Source organism: Lytechinus variegatus, chromosome 5 (genome assembly GCF_018143015.1).
Source record: "Lytechinus variegatus isolate NC3 chromosome 5, Lvar_3.0, whole genome shotgun sequence".
NCBI classification, from domain to species: domain Eukaryota; kingdom Metazoa; phylum Echinodermata; class Echinoidea; order Temnopleuroida; family Toxopneustidae; genus Lytechinus; species Lytechinus variegatus.
This window is the reverse complement of record NC_054744.1, coordinates 19,411,967-19,434,721: the sequence shown is the minus strand read 5'-3', so window position 1 is coordinate 19,434,721 and position 22,755 is coordinate 19,411,967. Positions and strand designations below refer to the sequence as shown.

The window sequence follows — 22,755 nt, the reverse complement described above, 5'->3', positions numbered from 1 at the left end:
TTTCAGGTCACAGGACCAAGGTCAGAGGTTATTTATAGTCAATGAACTTTGGCCATGTCGTGGGTATTTGTTGAATTTCCATTGTAACTTTGAAAGGTTATGGAGCTAGTTCATAAAACTTGAACACAAGAGTAATCAAGTATCACTGAACATCCTGTGTGAGTTTCAGATCACATGACCAAGGTCAAAGCTAATTGAAGGTCAGTAAACTTTGGCCATGTTGGGGTCAATTGTTAAATTGCCATCATAACATTGAAAGTTAATGGATATGGTTAAAGATCAAGTCCACCTCAGAAAAATGTGATTTGAATCAATAGAGAAAAATCAGACAAGCACAATGCTGAAGATTTCATCAAAATCGGATGTAAAATAAGAAAGTTATGACACTTCAAAGTTTCGCTTATTTTTAACAAAATAGTTATATGAACGAGCCAGTTACATCCAAATGAGAGAGTCGATGATGTCACTCACTCACTATTTCTTTTGTTTTTTATTGTTTGAATTATACAATATTTCAATTTTTACGAATTGGATGATTAGGACCTCCTTGCCTGAAGCACAAAATGTTAGAATAATGGAATCTAGGTCACTTGATCAAGGTCAGATGCCATTTAGGGTCAATGAACGTAGAATGGCGTTTTTTGTGAATAAGTATTGTCATAAAAACAGCACTGCTGCTATATTGAATTGCGTAATGCAAGCGAGACTGCTTGAGCTCTACTTGTTCTTGAGAAAGATCCCACCATTAAAGGGTAGAAAATAAATTTTCTGAAAATATTCTCTTTGAAATTTAAGACTTCTTAACCCTTCCATTATATTGTTTTACTCACTCATATTAGTTGCAATAATGAAAGATTAGGATCTAAGCCCGACAAAAATAACAAAACATTTATAATTTTTGGTTTTACTTTTGGACAACAGTTTGGACAGGCAAATAGTAATTGGTGTACAAAACATTCATGCTACTCACAAATGAAATTGTCAATTTGACCTATCAAAAAACTGTTAAGCTCATTCTATTCTTTTATTTTCATCGATCTAAGGGGTATTTCACAAATAAAACATTTGACTGTGTTAGGCAAATTTTGCAACAGATTTCTTTAAAATCTGTATTGAATGCGCATTCCCGATTTTCTGAGAAAGGAGTACATTATACATGTACATTAAATGAATCACAAAAAATCAATAAAATAAGGGGTTTTTTCAAGCCCTTTTCTAGATATTCTTCAGTTATAGGGGTAGTTTGCATATTTGTCAAGAACAATCATCTGATTGAAGAGGTGATTGTGCTAGCTTTTATTCCAAGGACCTGAGATATAGATTATGAATTTGATTGCCTTGCTTCCAAAAGCCTGTAATGCAGGAGTCAAAAACCTTTTATTTCGGGGGTATTTATAGGGGTTACCTGTAACAACCTGTAGACTGCCTGAATGGGGGAGGGGGGGGGGGCGTAGGTGTGGCCTATTCATCTCTGCAGATATGACACTTTTAATGATTTAATTTTGAAGGGGTATGTAGATTTGTGATTATAATTTGCAAATCAATAACATCCCAAACGCTGGGCCCAAACAATCCCTATTAGAGGAAGGGATTGTCTGCAATGTGTTTCTGCACTCTCAACTTTCTTCATACTACTCTAAATCAAACTAGACTACCCACACTATAAAACAAATAAAGAGTAAATGAGAATACATACAATGTGCTTTTTTTTATTTCAAGTATGAATGTATCTTGTATATTAAATATTAATCTCTACATATTACAATTTATGAATAACATTCTTGATGAAAACCAAAAGCTTATGCGCGTCTACAATCAGTGGTCACTCTAAATAGACAAACATAAAGAAAAAGAGAGATGCTTGTCATACAGGTCCATGTTGGCACCTCCTCGAAAGGTAATTTGTCAAAAGTATGTGGCACATTTTAAGCTAGAATCCCACTACAAATACACCATGCATCGTTTCTCAGAGGCTTCCCTGCATTCTCTATTAAAGGGGAAGTTCACCCTGAAGAAAGGTTTGTTGTGAAAATAGCATAAAAATAACAAATATTGGTGAAGGTTGAGGAAAATCCATTAAAGATTAAGTTATTAGAGTTTTAGGTTTGGGGATTGTTACGTCATTGACGAGCAGCTGCCCCATATGTTATGGAATATAAAATGCAAATATTTCAACTTTTTCAATAGTTTGTGATGACTTTTTTTTAAGGAATGGGTGTGAAATGATGTCTATTGAAATATTGAAGAAGCAGTAAAAACCATTTACAATTTTCTGAGAAAATGACATTTCATTGATTTTTTACCATTCGATATGTAGGGAAGGTGCTTGCATAAGACGTCAAATCAAATGATTAAAATTCTAATAACTTCTTTATTCTTCGATGGATTTTTCTCACACCTTCACCAATATTTTTCATTATGTTTTTTGCTATTATAACGACAAACTTTTTTTCAGGGTGAACTTCCCCTTGAAACGTGAGGTTTGGTAATGTATGAAAGGCCACTTGCGGGATTCCTGCACCAAACACGTGGCTCTGACGTTACACAAAGTTCTTAATAGTAATACAATCAAGCCTAAACAGAATTGGATTTTTTTCATGGTTTTGTTGCCTATATACCATTCTAGAACTCTAGATGAGCAATTTATCAAAACTAATCTTATTTCGATAAGCAAATGAAGAATAATAAACGATTAATTGCAAAGATAGAGAGCTACTGGGGGACTGTTTTCATGCAAATCGTCAGCAATGATGATTTATAGACTATTGTTCACACAATTGTGCTTCTTAGCCAATCAAAACCATGGATAGTCAGCTCTTGACAACTTGTCATATGAAAAAAAAAATACAGATGAAAACCCACCAGGGCGTTCATTGTTCACCACTTTTGCACAGAAAGAGGTCATATTAATTGTGTGAATAAATGACCTGTAACCGATAATCCAACTTCATCTATCAGTACACATCCTAGAATTCTTAGAAAAAAAACCCCAACAACTTTAACAGTCAGTCAACTAATGAGCAGAAATCCACTTTTTCCCACTGATAACAACATTTATCAATCAATGCTCATGGGCCCATTTCATAAAGATCTTATCTTATGGTTACTTTGCTATCATGGTAAGAACTTCCATGATAAAAAAATCAATTTTGATTGGCTAATGAACTCTGTTAATACCATAATAAAAAAATATATTGTGAAATGGGTGCCTCATGTACATTGTACTCTTCAATAAAATTGTAGAATTTGATGAAACTAAGATTTTGGAAAAATCTGTGTATTTGAAATGAACAAAATGTACTCATATTTCATCTCGGAGAGAGAAAGAGAAAAAAAAATCTACTCTATTGTTATGGCATTGAGGCACATTCCTTCTATTTTCTTCTACCACTGAAAAACATTTAACAAACTACATGTAGAACTGAAACACAAATCCTCATCAAAATAACACATCAGGGTCAGTCTTGGAAGACCTTTGGTAAAGATTAATTACAACATGAAATATCAGAATGAAATGCATTTTTCCCTAAATACCACAAAAAGTACATGTAAACCTATGCATAAATTTTCACATTAACTCATTAACTCTTAATACTGCAAATGGGGATACAATTCTTTAATTATGGATGAAGATTGGCAATTAAAAAAAATCATATTTCAGATGCATGTTTATGAAATAAGAATCAAGAACGTGAAATAAAAATCTTATAAATCAAATACTGCATGTCATGTTTTAGCACAATGTTATAAGGGGCAATATTACATACATGTATCTACATGTACATACATGCTCTTGGCAAAAGTGGGCAAATTGATTAGTAATTACAGATGCTAACCACCATTAAGGTATTCAGGTGCAGTTCATTTGGGCAAATATTATTTATTATGCCAAAGGATATCTTAGGAGAATATATGGTAGACTAGAGATAGCTTTAAGCAGAATTCCATTCCAATGATATTGGTACATGTGTATTTCATGATAAATTAATAAAAATATAATTGGACCCATTCTCTTCATCACAAAACTTCAAATACTGGGCATCCTTGATAGTTGACTCTAGTTGAGACAAACTTTGTTTGAAAATTGTAACCTATCATCATTTTTGCCAGACAGGAATAAACTACATTTACAACAAATTCAAATCAATTTCAAAATGAGAAATACCTTTAAAGAAAAGATGTTAATTAGATGATAGTGATGCAAACAGCTTTGAGTTGCAGGAACATTTTCATCCTTGACACCAAACAGAAACAAAATGATAATGAAATGATGGAAATATGAGAAGCATACAGCTAAACCCTTCAAACCAGAAGACAAAATAATGATTACAATAATGCAATGATAAGCTTAGAGCTAAATCTGTAAAAGACAACCAAATTATGAAAAGATAATGGTGATATGCTTCGAGCTAAACATGTCATAAAGTTTAAATTAGAAAAAAAAGAGATAACCTACATATGTACTGTAGTACCAATTAAAAAGCTGCATCAAAAATTTACATCAACGTACCCCAAAGCTGCATACATTCACAGTCAATGGAATATATCTACGATCTACACTACTTTAAAATGGCACATAATATTATCAAAAGTCTAAATTTATATCATCTTTTATCTTCTTTACACTGTCCAAGCAGTAAGAAATTGGGTACTCCATTTGCATACATGAAGGGCACACTTTGAAATTATGGTCTTGCCCATGGGCAATGATTTGTATGATTTGCACCCACCACAAGTGTACCTTTATTTATTTTTTCTTCTTTGACAATTGCAGGAGTCAAGTTCTGTTTCAAGATATATAATTTCAGAATACCAACCCAGACAGACAACTTGTTATAAAAGAACAGGATAGCTAAACCCAGTCTTCATTTACATGTACATTACGTGATGGGAGCTATTGGACCTTAAAGACCGGTGCAATAAATCTTACTTTACAGCTTAAATATTTGTTTAGTGTCCAGTTGCACAGACATTTTACAAGATTAACATTATTTTTTTACACTTGACTTCATAATTGGGGCTTAAATTAGAAATCTTACACATACATGTAAAAGGACAGGATATATAAAAAATCTCAAGCCATCTCTTCGATCCTGGCATCAATGTCATCAATCTGGTTGACAAGCTTCCTCCATTGATCCACCGTCAAGCTGATTCCTAGACACAAACAGGAATTAAAAGAAAATGAATTTAAAAATAAGCCTGATAGAAAACTAATATGAGGTTGCAAATACATGTAGTCTTCAGTCACTGGGAATGATTTCCAACCTGACTTTTAGAATGACAATGTTGATGTAAAAAAAAATAATTTAAAAAGGTGAAATCTATGCAGCACTGCTATAAGCTTGTAAGAGATATTGCATAACCCTGTCAGCCGACAATACTAACTGCACAATATAGTCGAGGATTGAAATCCCTGACAGGTTTATCTGACAGAGCCTTAGTATTGCAAGACAGACATTATATTTCTTTCTATCACTTATGTTTAATGTATACATTTTTCAACAAAAGCAAGTACATTCCTCATGGTTAACTTTGTATGTAGCTTTCTTAGCAAAACAAATTCTTTGTTAGGATAGCAAATGATGTGTTTTGTCACTCATCCCCCCCCCCCCCCCATTATCGTATGATTTTGAACTTTGAAGAAACAGTTTTTGGTGAAGATCTGCACTGAAAATTTTATAGTTTTGTGAGGGGTGTACAGAGATGCCAAGTTCAAAGACCAAATGGGTAAAATTTGAGGCAGGCTGCAGGGAAGTATGACTCGGCTTGAGATTACAGGCAAGTTTCATGAGCTAGATCAATAATCTTTTAAAGTTATGACAATTCCACAAATACCCCCAACATTACCAAAGTTTGTTGACCCTAAATGGCCTTTGACCTTGGTCATGTGACCTGAAACTCACACAGGATGTTCAAGGATACTTGATTGCTCTTATGTTCAAGTTTCATGAACTAGATCCATAAATTTTCAAAGTAATGATGACAATTCCTCAAATACCCCAAACATGGCCAAAGTTTGTTGACCCTAAGCAACCTTTGACCTTAATCATGTGACCTGAAACTCAGGCAGGATCTTCAGTGATACACTATTGCCTTTATGTCTACGTTTTATGAAACTAGGTCCATATACTTTCGAAGTTATGACATTTAATTTCGATATTGATTCCCCCAACATGGTCTAAGTTCATTGACCCTAAAAGACCTTTGACCTTGGTCATGTGACCTGAAGCTCTGGCAGGATGATTACCCTTATGTCCAGGATTCATGAACTAGGTCCATATACTTTCTAAGTTATGATGACATTTCAAAAGCTTCACCTTGGTTAAGATTTAAATGTTGACAACGCCGAGCAAAAGTCTCGCTCTTGCCATGCAGGCGAGACAAAAATTGATGCTTTTTCCATTGTGAGCATACAACTTTTTTTTAGGGATTCCCCAATTCCGGATCTCCAACGGTTCAAGAAACGCTTACCGGTACATTTATCGCCAAAAAGATAATCAAATTCCTATCTGTCTTCTGACATGGAGGTGAGCTGTTTGACCGGGACCTTCTGAAGAAAATTGTTTCTTTAAGCAGTTTTGAAAAAAAGAGTATTCCTTGCTTATATTTACCTTTCTTTCCAGGCCTGAGATCGCCAACCTCTGGCTCATAGTACTCACGGATATCAATAAGGACTTTACCACGAAACTCCCTCACATTCACAAATCTCTGTCTGGATAGCTATTAAGAGTTCAGATCAAACAAAAAAATGGATTATGTGATAAAAATTCATTGATATATAATAGTTGTATATATACAAATATATATATTGTTATTAAATGTTATCAAATATATTACAAAACAAAATTTTCATGTCAAGTGAATGAATTTTATCAACAAACTAAAATAAATTCAAACATTTGTAATTTTCACTTAACTTTCCTTGTGCAATTTCTTTTGAACTTCCAAGTTTCAACATTAATTATTGTTTTTATTTTCTCCTTCAGACAGACCACCAAGGTAAAATTCACCTTTAAAGATGGAGGTGTTTTTTACAAGGAGATAAAAATTACTGTCAAGAGCCGATGCATGCATAATATTCAACATGTAATCTTACCAGTGAATACACGGTCCATCATAATGTAGCATTTTTTCATTATACATGTAATTTTAAACAATGATTCATTCCATGTAAAAACAAAGCGACATTCAACCAGAAATTGAAGTGCAATTTTCAGTTATTAAAACTAACTGCATCAGGCCATTGGGAAATAAGGAATACTGGTATAATGCAATTATGCAAATCTTCAAGATTTTCCGTACTAATCAACACTTTTGAGTGTTGGTATTATATCACACAAAACAGGACCTTCTTTTACAATAACATCCTTTTTTCATAACAGGGGTTACATCTTAAGTATCATGAGAACTCAAGAGAGATCACACTAGCATATTAAAAACAGATGGAATACTGACGGACAATTCTCAACACATGTTAATGCCTCTGACACTGTATCTTTTTAGGATGGTGGCATAAGAAGATTTGACAATGTTTAGATCGAATACAAGGGAAGATGGGACTTACTGAAAACATGTTGGAGGTGTCATTTTCATCAGCTGATTTCTTGGCAGGTTTCTTGGCAGCAGTCTTCGCCTTTTTGGGAGTAGGCTGTTAAGAAAAAGAGTATTAAAAATTAAATGTTTGACTTGGGTTTATTTAAAATAAATGTTATGAGCTGAATTTCGGCTCGGTCCTGTCGTTATTGTGCGAGTTTAAAAAAGATTGAAGAGGGTCGGGTGACAAATTGTCTAAAAATTGGTTGATTTGATGTGGATTGACCCATATTATATACAAATCTATACATTATTATGCATATGAATAGGCCTACATGTATGACATGCAGAATAAACTGAGATTAGATAAATCACTGAATTTAAAACATTCTATCGATGCCGTATATACATGCAGGCCCTAGTAGGCTAGCATTCTTCATAGTCTCCCTCTAACCTCTGTAATTTAATTTTGTCTGAAAACTAAGCTCAGCTGATGGATATTTAATTCCTTTAAATGACAATATAAATAATACAAATATTATTTCAAAATTGGCAACTTCAATTAATTTCACACCAGATTACTTCTCTCACAGATCACCTTCCTCACTTCATTTTTCATACTTATTTTTCTCTTGTTATACTTTCATCTATTCTCACATTTAAAAAAAATTAATTCATTATTTTGTCTTTGCAATATTATAAAATCTTGGGACCAGGCCTGCAGGCCAGTAATAAAACTTCAGAATATCTGGCCATGATCCTGAATTACATGTAATAATTATGTATCTGTGGAGAGAAAAATAAAACACAGCTCGATTTATAATATCTACATAAAATCATGATTGAGATAATTATTTATCAAACATGCATTCTTGAAAATCGATTGATATATTACTAAAATACATGTATATAACCAGAATTAAGTAATCAAAATCTACTGCAGAGTCTGTTGTTATTGATCATCATTTTATTAATTCCTTGGAATTCCGGGACCATGCAGTTTCATCCACTGCCTTGCGGAATGCGGACTATCACTGTCCCTGGACCGAGAGTGCCAACAGTCCGTGCCAGAGGTCTGTGCATACAAGTGCACTTTGCACAGTCACAGCTGCACAGCTCAGAATACACACAGACAGTGTGCGAAAATGAAGCGAAAATGAAACAAAATTGCACTTGTCTTTGTCTTCATAAAATCTGTGGTAATTATTGCAGTTATAGACAGCACATCTATCTCTGCCACCCATAGTTAAATCTACAAGTATGCCAACTGTATCTTTAAAGGTCAAGTCCACCTCAGAAAATTGTTGATTTGAATCAATAGAGAAAAATCAGACAAGCGCAATGCTGAAAACTTCATCAAAATCGGATGTAAAATAAGAAAGTTATGACATTTCAAAGTTTCGCTTATTTTCAACAAAATAGTTATATGAACGAGCCAGTTACATCCAAATGAGAGAGTCGATGATGTCACTCACTCACTATTTCTTTTGTTTTTTATTGTTTGAATTATACAATATTTCAATTTTTACGAATTTGACAATTACATGTAGGACCTCCTTGCCTGAAGCACAAAATGTTAAAATAATGGAATTCCACGTGTTTAGGGAGGAATGAAACTTCATTTTACATGACAATGACGAGAAAATCAAAATATTTCATATTTCATATAATAAAATACAAAAGAAATAGTGAGTGAGTGATGTCATCAACTCTCTCATTTGGATGTAACTGGCTCGTTCATATAACTATTTTGTTGAAAATAAGCAAAACTTTAAAATGCCATAACTTTCTTATTTTACATCTGATTTTGATGAAATTTTCAGTGTTGTGCTTGTTGAATTTTTCTCTTTTTATTCAAATCAAGTTTTTGTTGGGGTGGACTTGTCCTTTAAGAAGAAAAGCGATGTTAGTTTCTGAAACAAATATGATGAGCTGCTAGCGTTTACTTGAAGAAAGCAAAAAGTTGGCAGCGGGCGTCGATCCTATTTTGATACACTATGTCTATGGAAATCTTACACTTTATTGTCGGCTGCTTGCGTTCGCATGGTCGCATCCGGACAATGGCGGCGCTATTGCTCCCTTTTCGATCCCATGATCCTTTGCGTGGATCTATTTGCGAAAAGGTCTATATATGTAGCACCAAAAAATCCATCATCATCATATCATCATGCCCAGCGCCCAGGCAAGCTTAAAGAGAAATGCCAGTAGTTGCAATAAAGACTGATTTCATGAGAAAGTCTGTAAAACCAGGCTTAATTGTCATTATATCATCGAGGATCTAGATCTGGTACAGTCACATAAGCGTACGTGGGACAGTGTATTATTACTCATTACTGCTTTGAATGTCGTGCCCGACGCTTGACCCGAATCCTGTGCTTATTTGCTAATTTCTCAGCAATTACACAATTTCTTCCAGAATCCTTTGGCTTTGGCACAACCGCGTAGCCAGGATTTCCAGCACTTACAGAGCGCGCGAAGCGTGCTCCCTAACTCCCCCTCCCGCCCGAAGCGCGAAGATTTTAGTGTTTCATAAATTAAAATGAAAAGGAGCCATTTCTCTTGTCTCTAGTACCTCCAATTCGGTTGACTATGTTGCGATTTTGAACCTTGTTTTCAAAAGTGATTGTGAACGCACAAAAGAGGTATACAATAGAGGAAAAATGATAATAACTCCGCGCGAAGCGCGGAAGCTATTTAAAGTGTTTTATCAATTTTTCTTGCCATAAAAAAGGTCCCGAGAAAAGGGTATTCTCAAAGATATATTGAAACTTTCTTTGGAAAGATCAGATTTGATTACAAACAATTTAGCATCAGTGCATATTTTTAACTCGCAAAACAGAGAAGATTGGTAGAGGAAGATATTCCTCCCCGAGCAGAGCAATGAAACTCTGAAATTTCAAAGGGCTGACGTTTCATCAAATGTACAATGTAGATATCTCTAATACCCAATCGTCTCTAATTCAATTGATTTTCTAAGATCATTGAACTTCATTACAAGGAAAATTGTGCGCGTAAAGTTGAAACTTCTGTGATTTATTGAAGTAGTAATTCATCACTTTATTGACATTCAAATCATTCAAACAAAGGAATAAAATATATACACACATAGGAGCGCCCAGGACATATCTGGATAAAGGATGATTAATTTTTTTTACTTATCCTGAAGCGCTTCATTTTGAATATAAAGAAACTTAAGTGTCATTCAAAATTTCAAACTGAGGGCGCAAAACAGGACAGGAGATGAATGTATACAGGGAAATGACATGAAGTTTAATACAATTTGATAAAAAAAATATTGTACTTTTTTATTTAATACGACACGAATTCCATACCTTCCTCATTTTAAATCAGGAACCTGTTTGCCCCCAAATTATATTTTTGTTTATAGTAATGAGCTGAAAAGCGGGAGAAGCTGACTTTATGGAGGTGACGGCAGAAACTGATATAAAGATTTTACCCGCTCGGAGCCGACCAGACCAGAAGTTGCGCGATCAATTGAAAAAAAAAAGATAACTTCATACATGTACATTGACTTTGGCCTAACCTTACTCAAATTCGGGGTTGGGACAACTCGGACCACGGGACATCTCGGACCGCGGGCCGAGTTGTCCCACCCATTACGAGATTTTTTTTTCACAAATTTGCGTCTATTTTTCCATCATTTCGAAATTTCTTGTAAAGATTTTCTAGACATATGGTCTGATGGTAATGTTCTTCACTTTCTATTACTTTTTTTTCGCTGAAATTAAAAAAAAGTGTAATTTTAGGCGTTTTTTCGACAGCTCGCGATTCCCATAGGCGCGCGTGTATTAACTGTGTCGGTGCTCGGCTCGGCCCCGCTCAATAACTGACTTGATTTTGTGATCATTTCTCCTCAAAGTCCCACTTTTATCGCAGAAGATGGACTTTGTTGTATTCCATTACCTCCATTTTCTCATCACAAGGATAAAATTTGGTGTATTTGCACGATTTTGTTCAAGTTTTTCACCTTTTTCTCTCTGGTCGCAAGAAGCAAACAACCGATGAACGGTCCGCTGCTCTTCATCGTAATTCTCCGTAGCTCGGCCGCCTAAACTGGCGGGGTGGGATTCAGCCCGAATCCACAATGGAAGTGGGCGTGCACAGTCAAAGAGCTGAGCTTGACTGAGTGAGAGAGAGTGAACTAGAGTCGAGTTTAAAGCTTGGCGGTGTCGTATAGGCTCTGCCTTTTTTTTTTGTAAATATATATTTTTTCAATTTTTTTCTATATTGATTTTCCCTGGTTTCGAGCTCTAAGATTGTAATGATATAATATGCTTCAATTTCTTTGACTGAGTGTGACTGTGGTGTGGATGTTTGAGCCGCTCAAAAATATGGGTGGGGGCTCGGGGCGATTTCACTCTTGCCCCCGAAATGCGAAAAAAATATTCAGGGTGTAGCTGTGTGGGCATGCCGGGCTGAGGCTAGCCAGCAATAAAAAAAATGTTGTTTTATTTTTTTTTTGGGGGGGGGGCTTAATTTTTCACTTTAAATTTATTATTTTTAGGCCTATTTTTTTTTACATTTTATTTTTTATATTGAATTTCCGTGGTGTAGAGTTGAGTTTTAAGTTGCAATAATCAATATGCTTTAATTTCTTTGACTTTGAGTGTGGTGTGGATGTTTGAGTCGAACAAAAAATACTTTTACGTGGGTGGGGGCTCGGGGCGATTTCACTCCTGCCCCCGAAATGCGAAAAAAATATTCGGGGTGTAGCTGTGTGGGCATGCCGGGCTGAGGCTAGCCATCAATAATTTTTTTTGGGGGGGGCTTAATTTTTCACTTTAAATTGATTATTTTTAGGCCTATTTTTTGTACATTTTATTTTTCATATTGAGTTTCCCTGGTGTAGAGTGTTGAGTTTTAAGTTGCAATAATTAATATGCTTCAATTTCTTTGATTTTGAGTGTGACTGTGGTGTGGATGTTTGAGCCAAACAAAAAATATGTGGATGGGGGCTCGGAGCATTTTCACTCCTTGTTCTAGATGTATCTGTGTGGGCATGCCAATTTCATTTTTAATTTTTATATTGATAGGGGGACACAATGTCCACCCTACTATTTTTTTCATAGAGAACAAAATAATGGCATCATTCACAATTGAAATGACACATGTATTTAGGACTAAATGACCTTATATTATTGAAAACCCCCTCTTTTTTCTTGTCAATTGTTTTTGGGTTAAAAAATTACCCTACATTTGGGCGATAACCTTTTTTTAAATGTTTGTCAAATTTTCCAGCCTGTGGTCCCCTCTACCTTTGGGGACAGTTTTGCGCCCAAGGGGGTGATGATAGGGACGAGGATGATGGGGAGGGATGGGGATAATAAGGTGAATAGCCGGCAGAGATAGATTTAAGAAGAAAAATCCGTCCCACGAATGCCGCCATGTAGATTCCGTCCCACATAACCCCAAAATATGGCTTGATTTTTGTTCAAAATCATGTCATGTGATGAAAAATCATACTAGGCCCTACAAGTATTTTGGTTACATTGAAAGAAAATAGGGGTAATCCTTTTTTCCAATTATCAATAAATTAAATTCTTCATTCAATAAAAATGACGAATTTATGATTTTAAATTTCATTTCTTTTACATAGCATGTGGTTTTTATTTTTGATTAAATTTATTTCATTGCTTTTTTTTATAACTGTGTCATGATTTTTGTCTCACCTGGATAGCAGAGTGAGACTATAGGCGCCGCTTTTCCGACGGCAGCATCAACATCAAATCTTAACCGAAGGTTATTAAATGACAGCATAACTTAGAAAGTATTTGGACATAGTTCATGAAACTTGTACATAAGATTAATCAAGTATCACTGAACATCCTGCAGCGAGTTCCAGGTCACATTATCAAGGTAGATTGGAAAACAACCACTGGCGTAAATCCGTGTTGATGGGTGGGGGGGGGGGTGACTGAAATGCTTTTGGCATTTCTTTTTTGCAATCATGTTATTAGATATGCAAGGAATTGTCATTGACATGTCCACAGTGGCGTCCCCACACGGCATTGTGGGGGCACCAGCATAATTTTTTGAATCACTGAGTTAGCGCGAAGCGCGCTCAGTTGCCAGTTATACTGACCTAATTGAGACATTTTAAGGACAATGTCATTAAACGGATATGTATCTCACTGATAAAATAATGCGAGCGCGAAGTGCGAGCTGAACTTTTTTCATATTCACACAGTAAAAGGGAGATTATAATCAAATTTGTGTAATCATAATTGGTACCTTTCTTGCTAAACAATGCGAGCGCAAAGCGCAAGCTCAAATTTTCATATATTTTGACCCCAAACAGCAAGATTTCAGGAATATGGCAAATACCTCTTCAATATTATCCTCTTTTTTACCCCATGATGTTGTAATGGTTTTATTAGAGATTACAATCTTTTTTTTTGACATTCCATCTTAATCCCTTCCCAAAGACCCTAACATTGATGAATTGGAAGAAATGGGGGTTTCTCTTTAATGTTATAATAAGGACATAAATATTTCGTTCCGAAATGGTGAACTGGCTCTTTATATGCATTTTATGATTCAATAATATTGTTTTATTTGTTAAGCGGTATTTTAGGAAGAATTTTCACCAATAAATCAATTATCTCTTGTGGGGGGATGTTTGTACAGCCATCCCCCCTCCTCGAAAAGTGGGGGGATATATCCCCCCATCCCCCGGGATTTACGCCAGTGAAAACAACACTAGGGCAATTTAGTGTTAGTATACAAAGTTAAGTTTTCTAGAATGGGTGAAACAAAAACAACATCACTCCAAAGGAACTGCAAAAATTATTTGATGAAAACAAAACCCTCTTTATAGTTGCTATTTGCAATATTGTATTGACGACTCTTCTCCTGTTTTTAAAACCCAGACAAGAATGACTTGTTGTTACCCCCCCCCCCTCCATGTACCTGTCATTTCTTTGTATTTTCCCGGCTCTTTTTCTTTGTATTTCCCTCTCTTTCTTTGTTTTTTTTCTATTGATTGATGTTTCAGTGTTGAGTATTGTCTTTTTTTTATTCCAGCAATAGAATATAAATTTAATAGAAATGAGAGTGATGAACATAATGAGAAAGGGAGACAATGATAAGATAAGAATGGAGATAAAATATGATTTGAAAATATTACAATTTACAGAATATAACATAGTATTTCTATTTATTAAAAGTTCATAATTCATTTTTATTCAGTTTTGCATTTTAAATTCAAACAAGTTAATTAAGTGATGCATTTTGGAACAATACTAAATTAAATACATTTTACTTGAATAAACAATAATTGGTAAAAATGCAAAACATAAAACTTATTTAATTTAGTATTCTTTCCTCCTGTAAAAATTAAAACTAAATAAAATGGACATAAGTTCTAGTGGCGAATTGAGGGAGGGGGCACATTCGCCCCCCTTAAAAAGTACCCAAAGGCAACTTAGAACCTTTTTTTCTTTGCTTGTCAAATTTTTCCTGAGAAAAAGTTACTGTGATTTGGCAGTAAAGACCTTTTGTCAAAAATTATTTGATTATATTTCAAATGGGAATAAGACTGAGTGGCCTAAAACTTGATTAAAAAAAATATTCTAAGCTGTAGGGCAAGGCTTCAGTCTCCAAGCTCACGACTGTACAAGTACGTCCACTTCCATTGGCAATTCTGGCTGAATTCCATCCCGGCAGCCTGACATCCACCCTTGAGACCAAGAAATGAAATTAAAGAAAGTAAATCAGGGAAAAACAAGGAATGGAAAGGGGCACAATGAATTACATTTTATTTTAAATCCTGTAAAAAATAAAAATAATTAATAATTCATTTAATTAAAAATCAAGCCCCCAAATAAAACACTTTTTATTGATGGCTACCCTCAGCCTGACATGCCCACACAGATACACCTAGAACACTTTTTATTGATGGCTACCCTCAGCCCGGCATGCCCACACAGCTACACCCCGAATATTTTTTCGCATTTCGGGGGCAGGAGTGAAATCGCCCCGAGCCCCAACCCACGTAAAAGTATTTTTTGTTCGACTCAAACATCCACACCACAGTCACACTCAAAGTCAAAGAAATTAAAGCATATTGATTATTGCAACTTAAAACTCAACTCTACACCACGGAAATTCAATATAAAAAATAAAATGTAAAAAAATAGGCCTAAAAATAATCAATTTAAAGTGAAAAATTAAGCCCCCCCCCAAAAAAAAAATAAAACAACATTTTTTTTATTGCTGGCTAGCCTCAGCCCGGCATGCCCACACAGCTACACTCCGAATATTTTTTTCGCATTTCGGGGGCAAGAGTGAAATCGCCCCGAGCCCCCACCCATATTTTTGAGCGGCTCAAACATCCACACCACAGTCACACTCAGTCAAAGAAATTGAAGCATATTATATCATTACAATCTTAGAGCTGAAAACCAGGGAAAATCAATTGATATAGAAAAAATTGAAAAAATATATATTTACAAAAAAAAAAAGGCAGAGCCTATACGACACTGCCAAGCTTCAAACTCTAGTTCACTCTCTCTCACTCAGTCAAGCTCAGCTCTTTGACTGTGCACGCCCACTTCCATTGTGGATTCGGGCTGAATCCCACCCCGCCAGTTTAGGCGGCCGAGCTACGGAGAATTACGATGAAGAGCAGCGGACCGTTCATCGGTTGTTCGCTTCTTGCGACCAGAGAGAAAAAGGTGAAAAACTTGAACAAAATCGTGCAAATGCACCAAATTTTATCCTTGTGATGAGAAAATGGAGGTAATGGAATACAACAAAGTCCATCTTCTGCGATAAAAGTGGGACTTTGAGGAGAAATGATCACAAAATCAAGTCAGTTATTGAGCGGGGCCGAGCCGAGCACCGACACAGTTAATACACGCGCGCCTATGGGAATCGCGAGCTGTCGAAAAACGCCTAAATTACACTTTTTTTTAATTTCAGCGAAAAAAAGTAATAGAAAGTGAAGAACATTACCATCAGACCATATGTCTAGAAAATCTTTACAAGAAATTTCGAAATGACGGAAAAATAGACGCAAATTTGTGGGAAAAAAAAATCTTGTAATGGGTGGGACAACTCGGCCCGCGGTCCGAGATGTCCCGTGGTCCGAGTTGTCCCTGATTCTCAAATTCATGCCCTAATGTATACAATTTTAACTTTAACTGGCAAGAAGCACATAGCTGAGGGAGAACTTCAATATTGTCATTTAACCGTGCGCAGCGCGGAAGCAAAATTCATATATGAATTTAGAGCAAGAAAAGTGAAGGAGTTTCTCTTTTGAGAAAAAAATAAAGAATAAGGCCAAGTAAAAAAAGATAGTAGTTGATCGTCCGGGTTTTTTGAGAGCGGTGATGAGGGAGGTCCTTGCTATTTGCTATCTTACTATTTTTTTTAAGAACACGGAGGCATTTTCTCGGTCCGATTTTTGACATCAGTGATGAGGGAGGTCCTTACTATTTACTATTTTTTTTGCTATTTTTTATTCAAATGATTGTCAGGCCATGTCAAGCTCGAATTATGTGATCGATGTATGCTCAATAGTAATAATAAATGATTAGAAATATATATATACATATTATTATATATGTATAAATATCTACGATTGATTGGAAATCTATGGAAAATAAAATCTATTGATGAATTATTACTGATGTATACTGGTACTGTATTGTTGTCAAACAGAATGTTCATGTCAAGTGAATAATTTAAACATTTTAATTTATGTAAGGGTAAAAAATGCATGGGGGGTCTTTTTTATTGTCATGGAGTCTTGTTCAATTTTCCAGAGCCAATCTCATTTGTAGCTCTGGGTATGGTTTCGCATCGCAGTTTTCGGGTGCTTGTTCGTTTACATAATGTTTAATACTACTGCTCAATTTTTATTCATTTTTAAAATTGATATTGAATATTAAATCCCTCATTGAATATTCGAAGCATTGCCTCCTGACATTAGAAAACTCGCCAGAAAATGCATTTCACACATTCACATGTCACGCCAGCACAGTCAATCACATCATCCAAGCACACATGCAGTTCTCCCAACAGAGTCACAAGCACACAATCACCGTAACACACATCTAAGTACAGGCGCTATCACTCACCAAAAAACCCAGCTGAAATACAAATTACGTCATTAGAATTGATTTATCTGCGCCATATTTCAAGAGCATGCGACGGATTAGTTCAGATTCAGTAAGCGGGGTCCCCGAAAATGCACTAAAAATGAAGAAATCCGCGATCTTTTCCGAGTTAGCAAACTTTATTTCCTCGCTAATTTATGATGGTATCTTCAAAATCCAATAAAAAAACAAATCAGAATTTTTTTCTTTCTTGCAATTACGGCGATATCGGACTTTGCAATTGTTTTTGAAGTTGCGAGAGAGATCCCAGAGTAATCTTGTGAATTTTTTCGTTATTCAGCAGCCATAAAAATAGTTAATAACAAGAAAATTGATGCTGCAATTAAAAAGGGAAGATGGCGAGGACGAGAAACAACACAATTTTTTTTTTTTTTTTTTTTTTTTTTTTTTTTTTTTTTTAGAAAATAGTAAATAGCAAAAATTTTCATGCGGCGGCCAAAAGTGATGCGCGCGAGGACGATCAACTACTTTCTTATTTTACTTGGCCTAAAAAGAAAAAAACATAAAGCTACCTTTCTTCCCTTTCCTTTTCTCCTCTTTTTTTTCTTTCGGGGACGTTTTTTTTGGGGGGCGACCGCCCCCACCGCCCCCCCCCCTGGCTACGCGCCTGCTTTGGCACATATTCTTTATTTATACAAACATACACTTTCATGACTTTGGTGGTCATTTCATTGGATTCTGTACGAACTCATTTTGATATCGTTACCAAAACTGGCATTTGGCTTTAAATCAATTTAAAAAATTTTTTTTATTAGTTTTTGACTTTTTCTGGTATTTGCACAACAAACTTTTATTCAGGCCTTAAGTTTCAGGGTGAACTTTCCCCTTTTAACTTTAAGGACTTATACATTTTTTTTCGATCGCTCACACAAGTCACAACATGCTCAATCACACACCACTCAGTCATTTAGCAGGTGATTTAGCTAATGTGAAACTCCAATACACCTATCAAGACAACGTGATACGACCCCCACACTTGCGTGCATAAGAAATTACACGCATTGGTAACACGAATGGCTTGCTTGGAATAATTAATGAACTCGAACTCCAACTTACCTCGTCAGATTCAGAACCGCTGCTTGCAAGTGTTTGTTTACTACTCTTCTGTTTCGGCATGATTTTCTTGAAAATTTCCCCACCTGAGCTCTTGAATAAGCTGAAATAAAATAAAATTCTTGGTCCAAGTCCACGACACGAACTAGAAATAGAATTTCTTGAGTTAGAAGTTCAACTTTTTCTTGTCATCCACGTGTAATTTGCAAGCATGCATTTGGCGCACGCATGAGATGACTCGCCGCTCGATCCGACAGTATTTTCCTATTCGCAGTTTCTTTTCAGATATATATATATATATTAGGTTTTGTTCTTAATTTCTAATCCATCATATAAATAATTATATCAATCAATTTTAATCATACGTCACTAAATAATTAATTCATATATAAAAAATATTCGTTTTGTAGGAAAATTTATGTACATGATAAAAACAAAAACAAACACAATTTTAAAATACTTCTTAAAACAAGAATATGAAATTCGAGGTCACGGTCTTTTGGGGAATCCCCAGATGTAACTCGCATCATTTGTGGGTCCATCATGCTCGCATAAATTCAAACGTGCAATCACTGCGGACCCCCCCCCCCCGGAATACATTGGCCTAAATCTCGTCGAAATTACAATATGGCTCTACCTATCAATGTTGAGTAAATCAAAATAGTATAGAAAAAAGAGGAATTGCACAGACACTGTAAAAAGATTTAAAAAAAAAAAACTAGCACATCAATGATGTGGAGCTCATCCGGCATCTCGCAACAAAATTTAACACAATTTTAATTTCAGCCCAGTTGACACTGTAGTGAAGTATATTGGTGACATGAATTGAGGATATAGAATTAAAATTGATGAAGAAATGACATAGAAGCATTTTTTTTTGTGATCTATGAATAAAGTATTATTTCTTAACTCTGTGTAGAACCTTGGTGAACCTTATGTAGCTCTCAGATGGAACAAAAATAACCAAAGTCAATCAACAAATAAATAAGTAATTTTTGTGAGTTTTGAAAATATATGAATAAATTAGCATATTTAATGAGTTTCAAAATTCTATGTTGAAATTTTGTATCACCACCTCGAGCTATTATATAGAGCAAACAAAATTGAAATTGATCAACAAATGAAGAAGAAAAAACATTTCTTTGTAATTCTGTGTAGAAGTTTGGTGAACCTCATAAAGTTCTACAAAATGGAAGAAAAAAAAAGTAAAAATCGGTCAACAAGTAAAGAATATAAAAAGTTCTACAAAATGGAAGTAAAAAAAAGTAAAAATCGGTCAACAATTAAAGAAGATAAAGCATTTTATGCGAATTTTTAAAAATATGAATAAATTAATTTCCCATAAATTAGCATAACAATTGTTCTAGTCAAAATTTCAAAATTCTATGAAGAAGATTGGTGAACCTCATGAAGCTCTACCGGATGGAAGATAAAAAAAAATCAAAATCGGCCAACATATAAAGAAGAAGTATTTTATGTGAATTTTTAAAAATATGCATAAATTAATTTCGCATGAATTAGCATAAAAATTGTTCTAATCAAAATTCTGTGTAGAAAGAAGATTGGTGAACCTCATGAAGCTTTTCCAGATGGAAGAAAAAAAATCGAAGTCGGTCAACAAATAAAGAAGAAGAAGCATTTTATGTGAATTTTTCAAAATTTGCATAAATTAATTTCGCATAAATTAGCATAAAAATTGTTCTGGTCAAAATTTCAAAATTCTGTGTAAAAGTTTGGAAACCTCATGAAGCTATACCCGATGGAAGCAAAAAAATAAACATCGGTCAACAAATAAAGAAGAAGCATTTTTTGTGAAGTTTGAAAAATGCGCATAAATTAGCATATTTAATGAATTTCAAAATTCTGTGAAGAAGTTTTGAATCCCCCACCTAGTGCTATCATATGACAAAAAGAATTGAAATCGGACTTGAAATGGCGAAGTATATAGCATTTTGAAATTGTGGACGGACGACAGACGACGGACGCCACGCCACGGCATAAGCTCATCTTGCCCTTCGGGCCGGATGAGCTAAAAATGAAATCGGCCGGCCCATGCAGTGGTTCAAATTATGTCTGAGAACCAAAATATCATATATAGGCATATTGAATTAAATCACAAGATCATGAAGATATCCCTTTAATCATGTTAATCTGACAGAAATAAATAAACTACAGTGTACTAATCCAATTGGCTAATGTAAAGGATTGGAATGATACAGGACAGGGGCAGATCCAGCATTCGACAGGGGGGGGGGGCGCCCGAAATTTATTTTCATCCACATTTTTCCCGATCGGCCGTTTAAACCGATCGGCAAAGACCCCTATAAAGCAAAGACCCCTATAAAGACTAACAGGTTTGTTAACATCTCAGCTTATACAAAAAAAGCTAAGGACTATGTTATCATGTTTTTTTTAGTTATATTGTTATTGAAACCTGAAAACTGAACATTCTGAGAAATTTATGTTGGCATGAGCATAATGGACATTGGTGGGACCGAGAAGCGCGAGCTGCAAATTGTTGATATTCTCACCTAAATTTGATCATTCTAGACATGAACAAGATGCGTATATATAATTAACCTAACATTGCAAATACAGACCTGAAAATATTTCATACTGACCTAAAAAGGGGACTATCCAAGGACTGTCGGCATGCAGGAATTCGTTAAGAGGATGGGCCTTTACGTATCCCACTAATCATATAATGCGAGCGCGTAGCGCAAGCTGATTTTCTTTTACATACAGTACTTTCTTGTAACCATGAACATGATTTACATCTCACTAAAACATCATGAAAACTCGAATTCCGAGCAGAAGATTTTGTTCATGTTGACTTATCAACAGGATATTTTAAGTACCATGTTCTTAGTTGAGAATTTTTATCTTTATATATTATACAGCGCGTCCCCCAAAATGTCCTTCTGATATACGGCTGAATTATTAAAAAAAAAAATAGGAAGCTCATCCCATGTCATAACTGTCATTGGTCTCGCTTATAAGTGGTTTTGAATACACAGTCTATTATGTTACGTGGTGCTTTTCAGCCCATTCCAACTTCCAAAGTTGCATACATGCAGCACTGCTATACCACTGCTGTATGTTCTGCACTGCTAGGCACATTAATTCGGGCAATCATTCATATTTTCTTTCAAGTTGGTGCACTGGGCCCCTATCATCACAAAAACTTCATTTTTTATGGTTATCATCCTTCTGCACATGCTCAAGTTTATGATTTGATGAGCCTGGATAGATCAGGGAAATTTCCCCTCTCAGATCCCGCAGTGGTGTCCGGGAGTGGTGTACCTTGGATTTTCCACAGGAGGGGGGCAAATTCGTCCGCCCAAAAACTTGACAAGCAAAAAAAAGGGTCTTCAACCACAAATATAAGATTTCGTACCATAAAAAAAATTGACAACCAAAAAAAGGTCTTCAAGCTCGCCAGGCCTGCCTCAAATGCTCTTAGAATGTCGTAAGAATATTTAGAATGCAGTCAGAGAGCAGTCAGAATGCACTTCGAATGTCGTTCGATATTTCTCCACTTAATGCCGGCACTTCGAGAGTTTTGAACATGAGCAAAACATTCGGGCCGGTCACAAGATTGGAACCGAATGTCTGGAATGCACTCAGAATGCACTCAGAATTTTTAGAATGCGCTTCAAATATCCAGGATGATGTACCAAGAATTTTCATTCCGACGGCATTCCGGCTCATTCGCCTCTATATGGTGTGACGGGGGTTTTATGATTGGAGACGTACTTGAGGATGCTACGACGTTGATACTAACGGAATCGAAAGCTATATAGGGACTATGACCATTTATTTCATTACCTCAAATGAAAATAAAAGCAGGACAAAGCAAAAAAGAACGGCTCAACTGTGACATAACAATCAATTATTTCATTGTAAAAGACGAGGGCAAGAGCATATCTAGGCGCCGGTAGACTGGAGCAGAGGAAGCACTTGCCCCCCCGTATTTAGGCCCCTAAAACAAATTAAGATGTGGGCAAAACGACTTTTTGTCCCA

At 35.5% G+C, this 22,755-nt stretch overlaps 1 protein-coding gene and 1 long non-coding RNA gene across 3 annotated transcripts; one reads left to right on the top strand and one right to left on the bottom strand.

The window, feature by feature from the left end:
* Positions 1-1,434: 1,434 nt before the first annotated feature.
* On the top strand, positions 1,435-2,972 carry LOC121415661. Its single transcript, XR_005970029.1, has 2 exons — positions 1,435-2,001; positions 2,481-2,972. It is a non-coding gene; the product is annotated as an uncharacterized LOC121415661 (long non-coding RNA).
* Positions 1,694-18,970, bottom strand: LOC121415660 (activated RNA polymerase II transcriptional coactivator p15-like). Of its 2 annotated transcripts, XM_041608956.1 has the most exons (5): positions 18,735-18,970; positions 7,568-7,651; positions 6,615-6,723; positions 5,046-5,157; positions 1,694-4,234 (listed from the first exon to the last, which is right to left on the bottom strand). In XM_041608956.1, the coding sequence occupies exons 1-4, from the start codon at positions 18,792-18,794 to the stop codon at positions 5,075-5,077; spliced, it is 336 nt and encodes a 111-aa protein (XP_041464890.1). In that variant the 5' UTR covers positions 18,795-18,970; the 3' UTR covers positions 1,694-4,234; positions 5,046-5,074. The 2 variants fall into 2 exon arrangements, with proteins under 2 accessions (XP_041464890.1, XP_041464889.1); XM_041608955.1 differs by having other exon boundaries at positions 1,694-5,157; positions 18,735-18,969.
* Between the last annotated feature and the right edge of the window lie 3,785 nt (positions 18,971-22,755).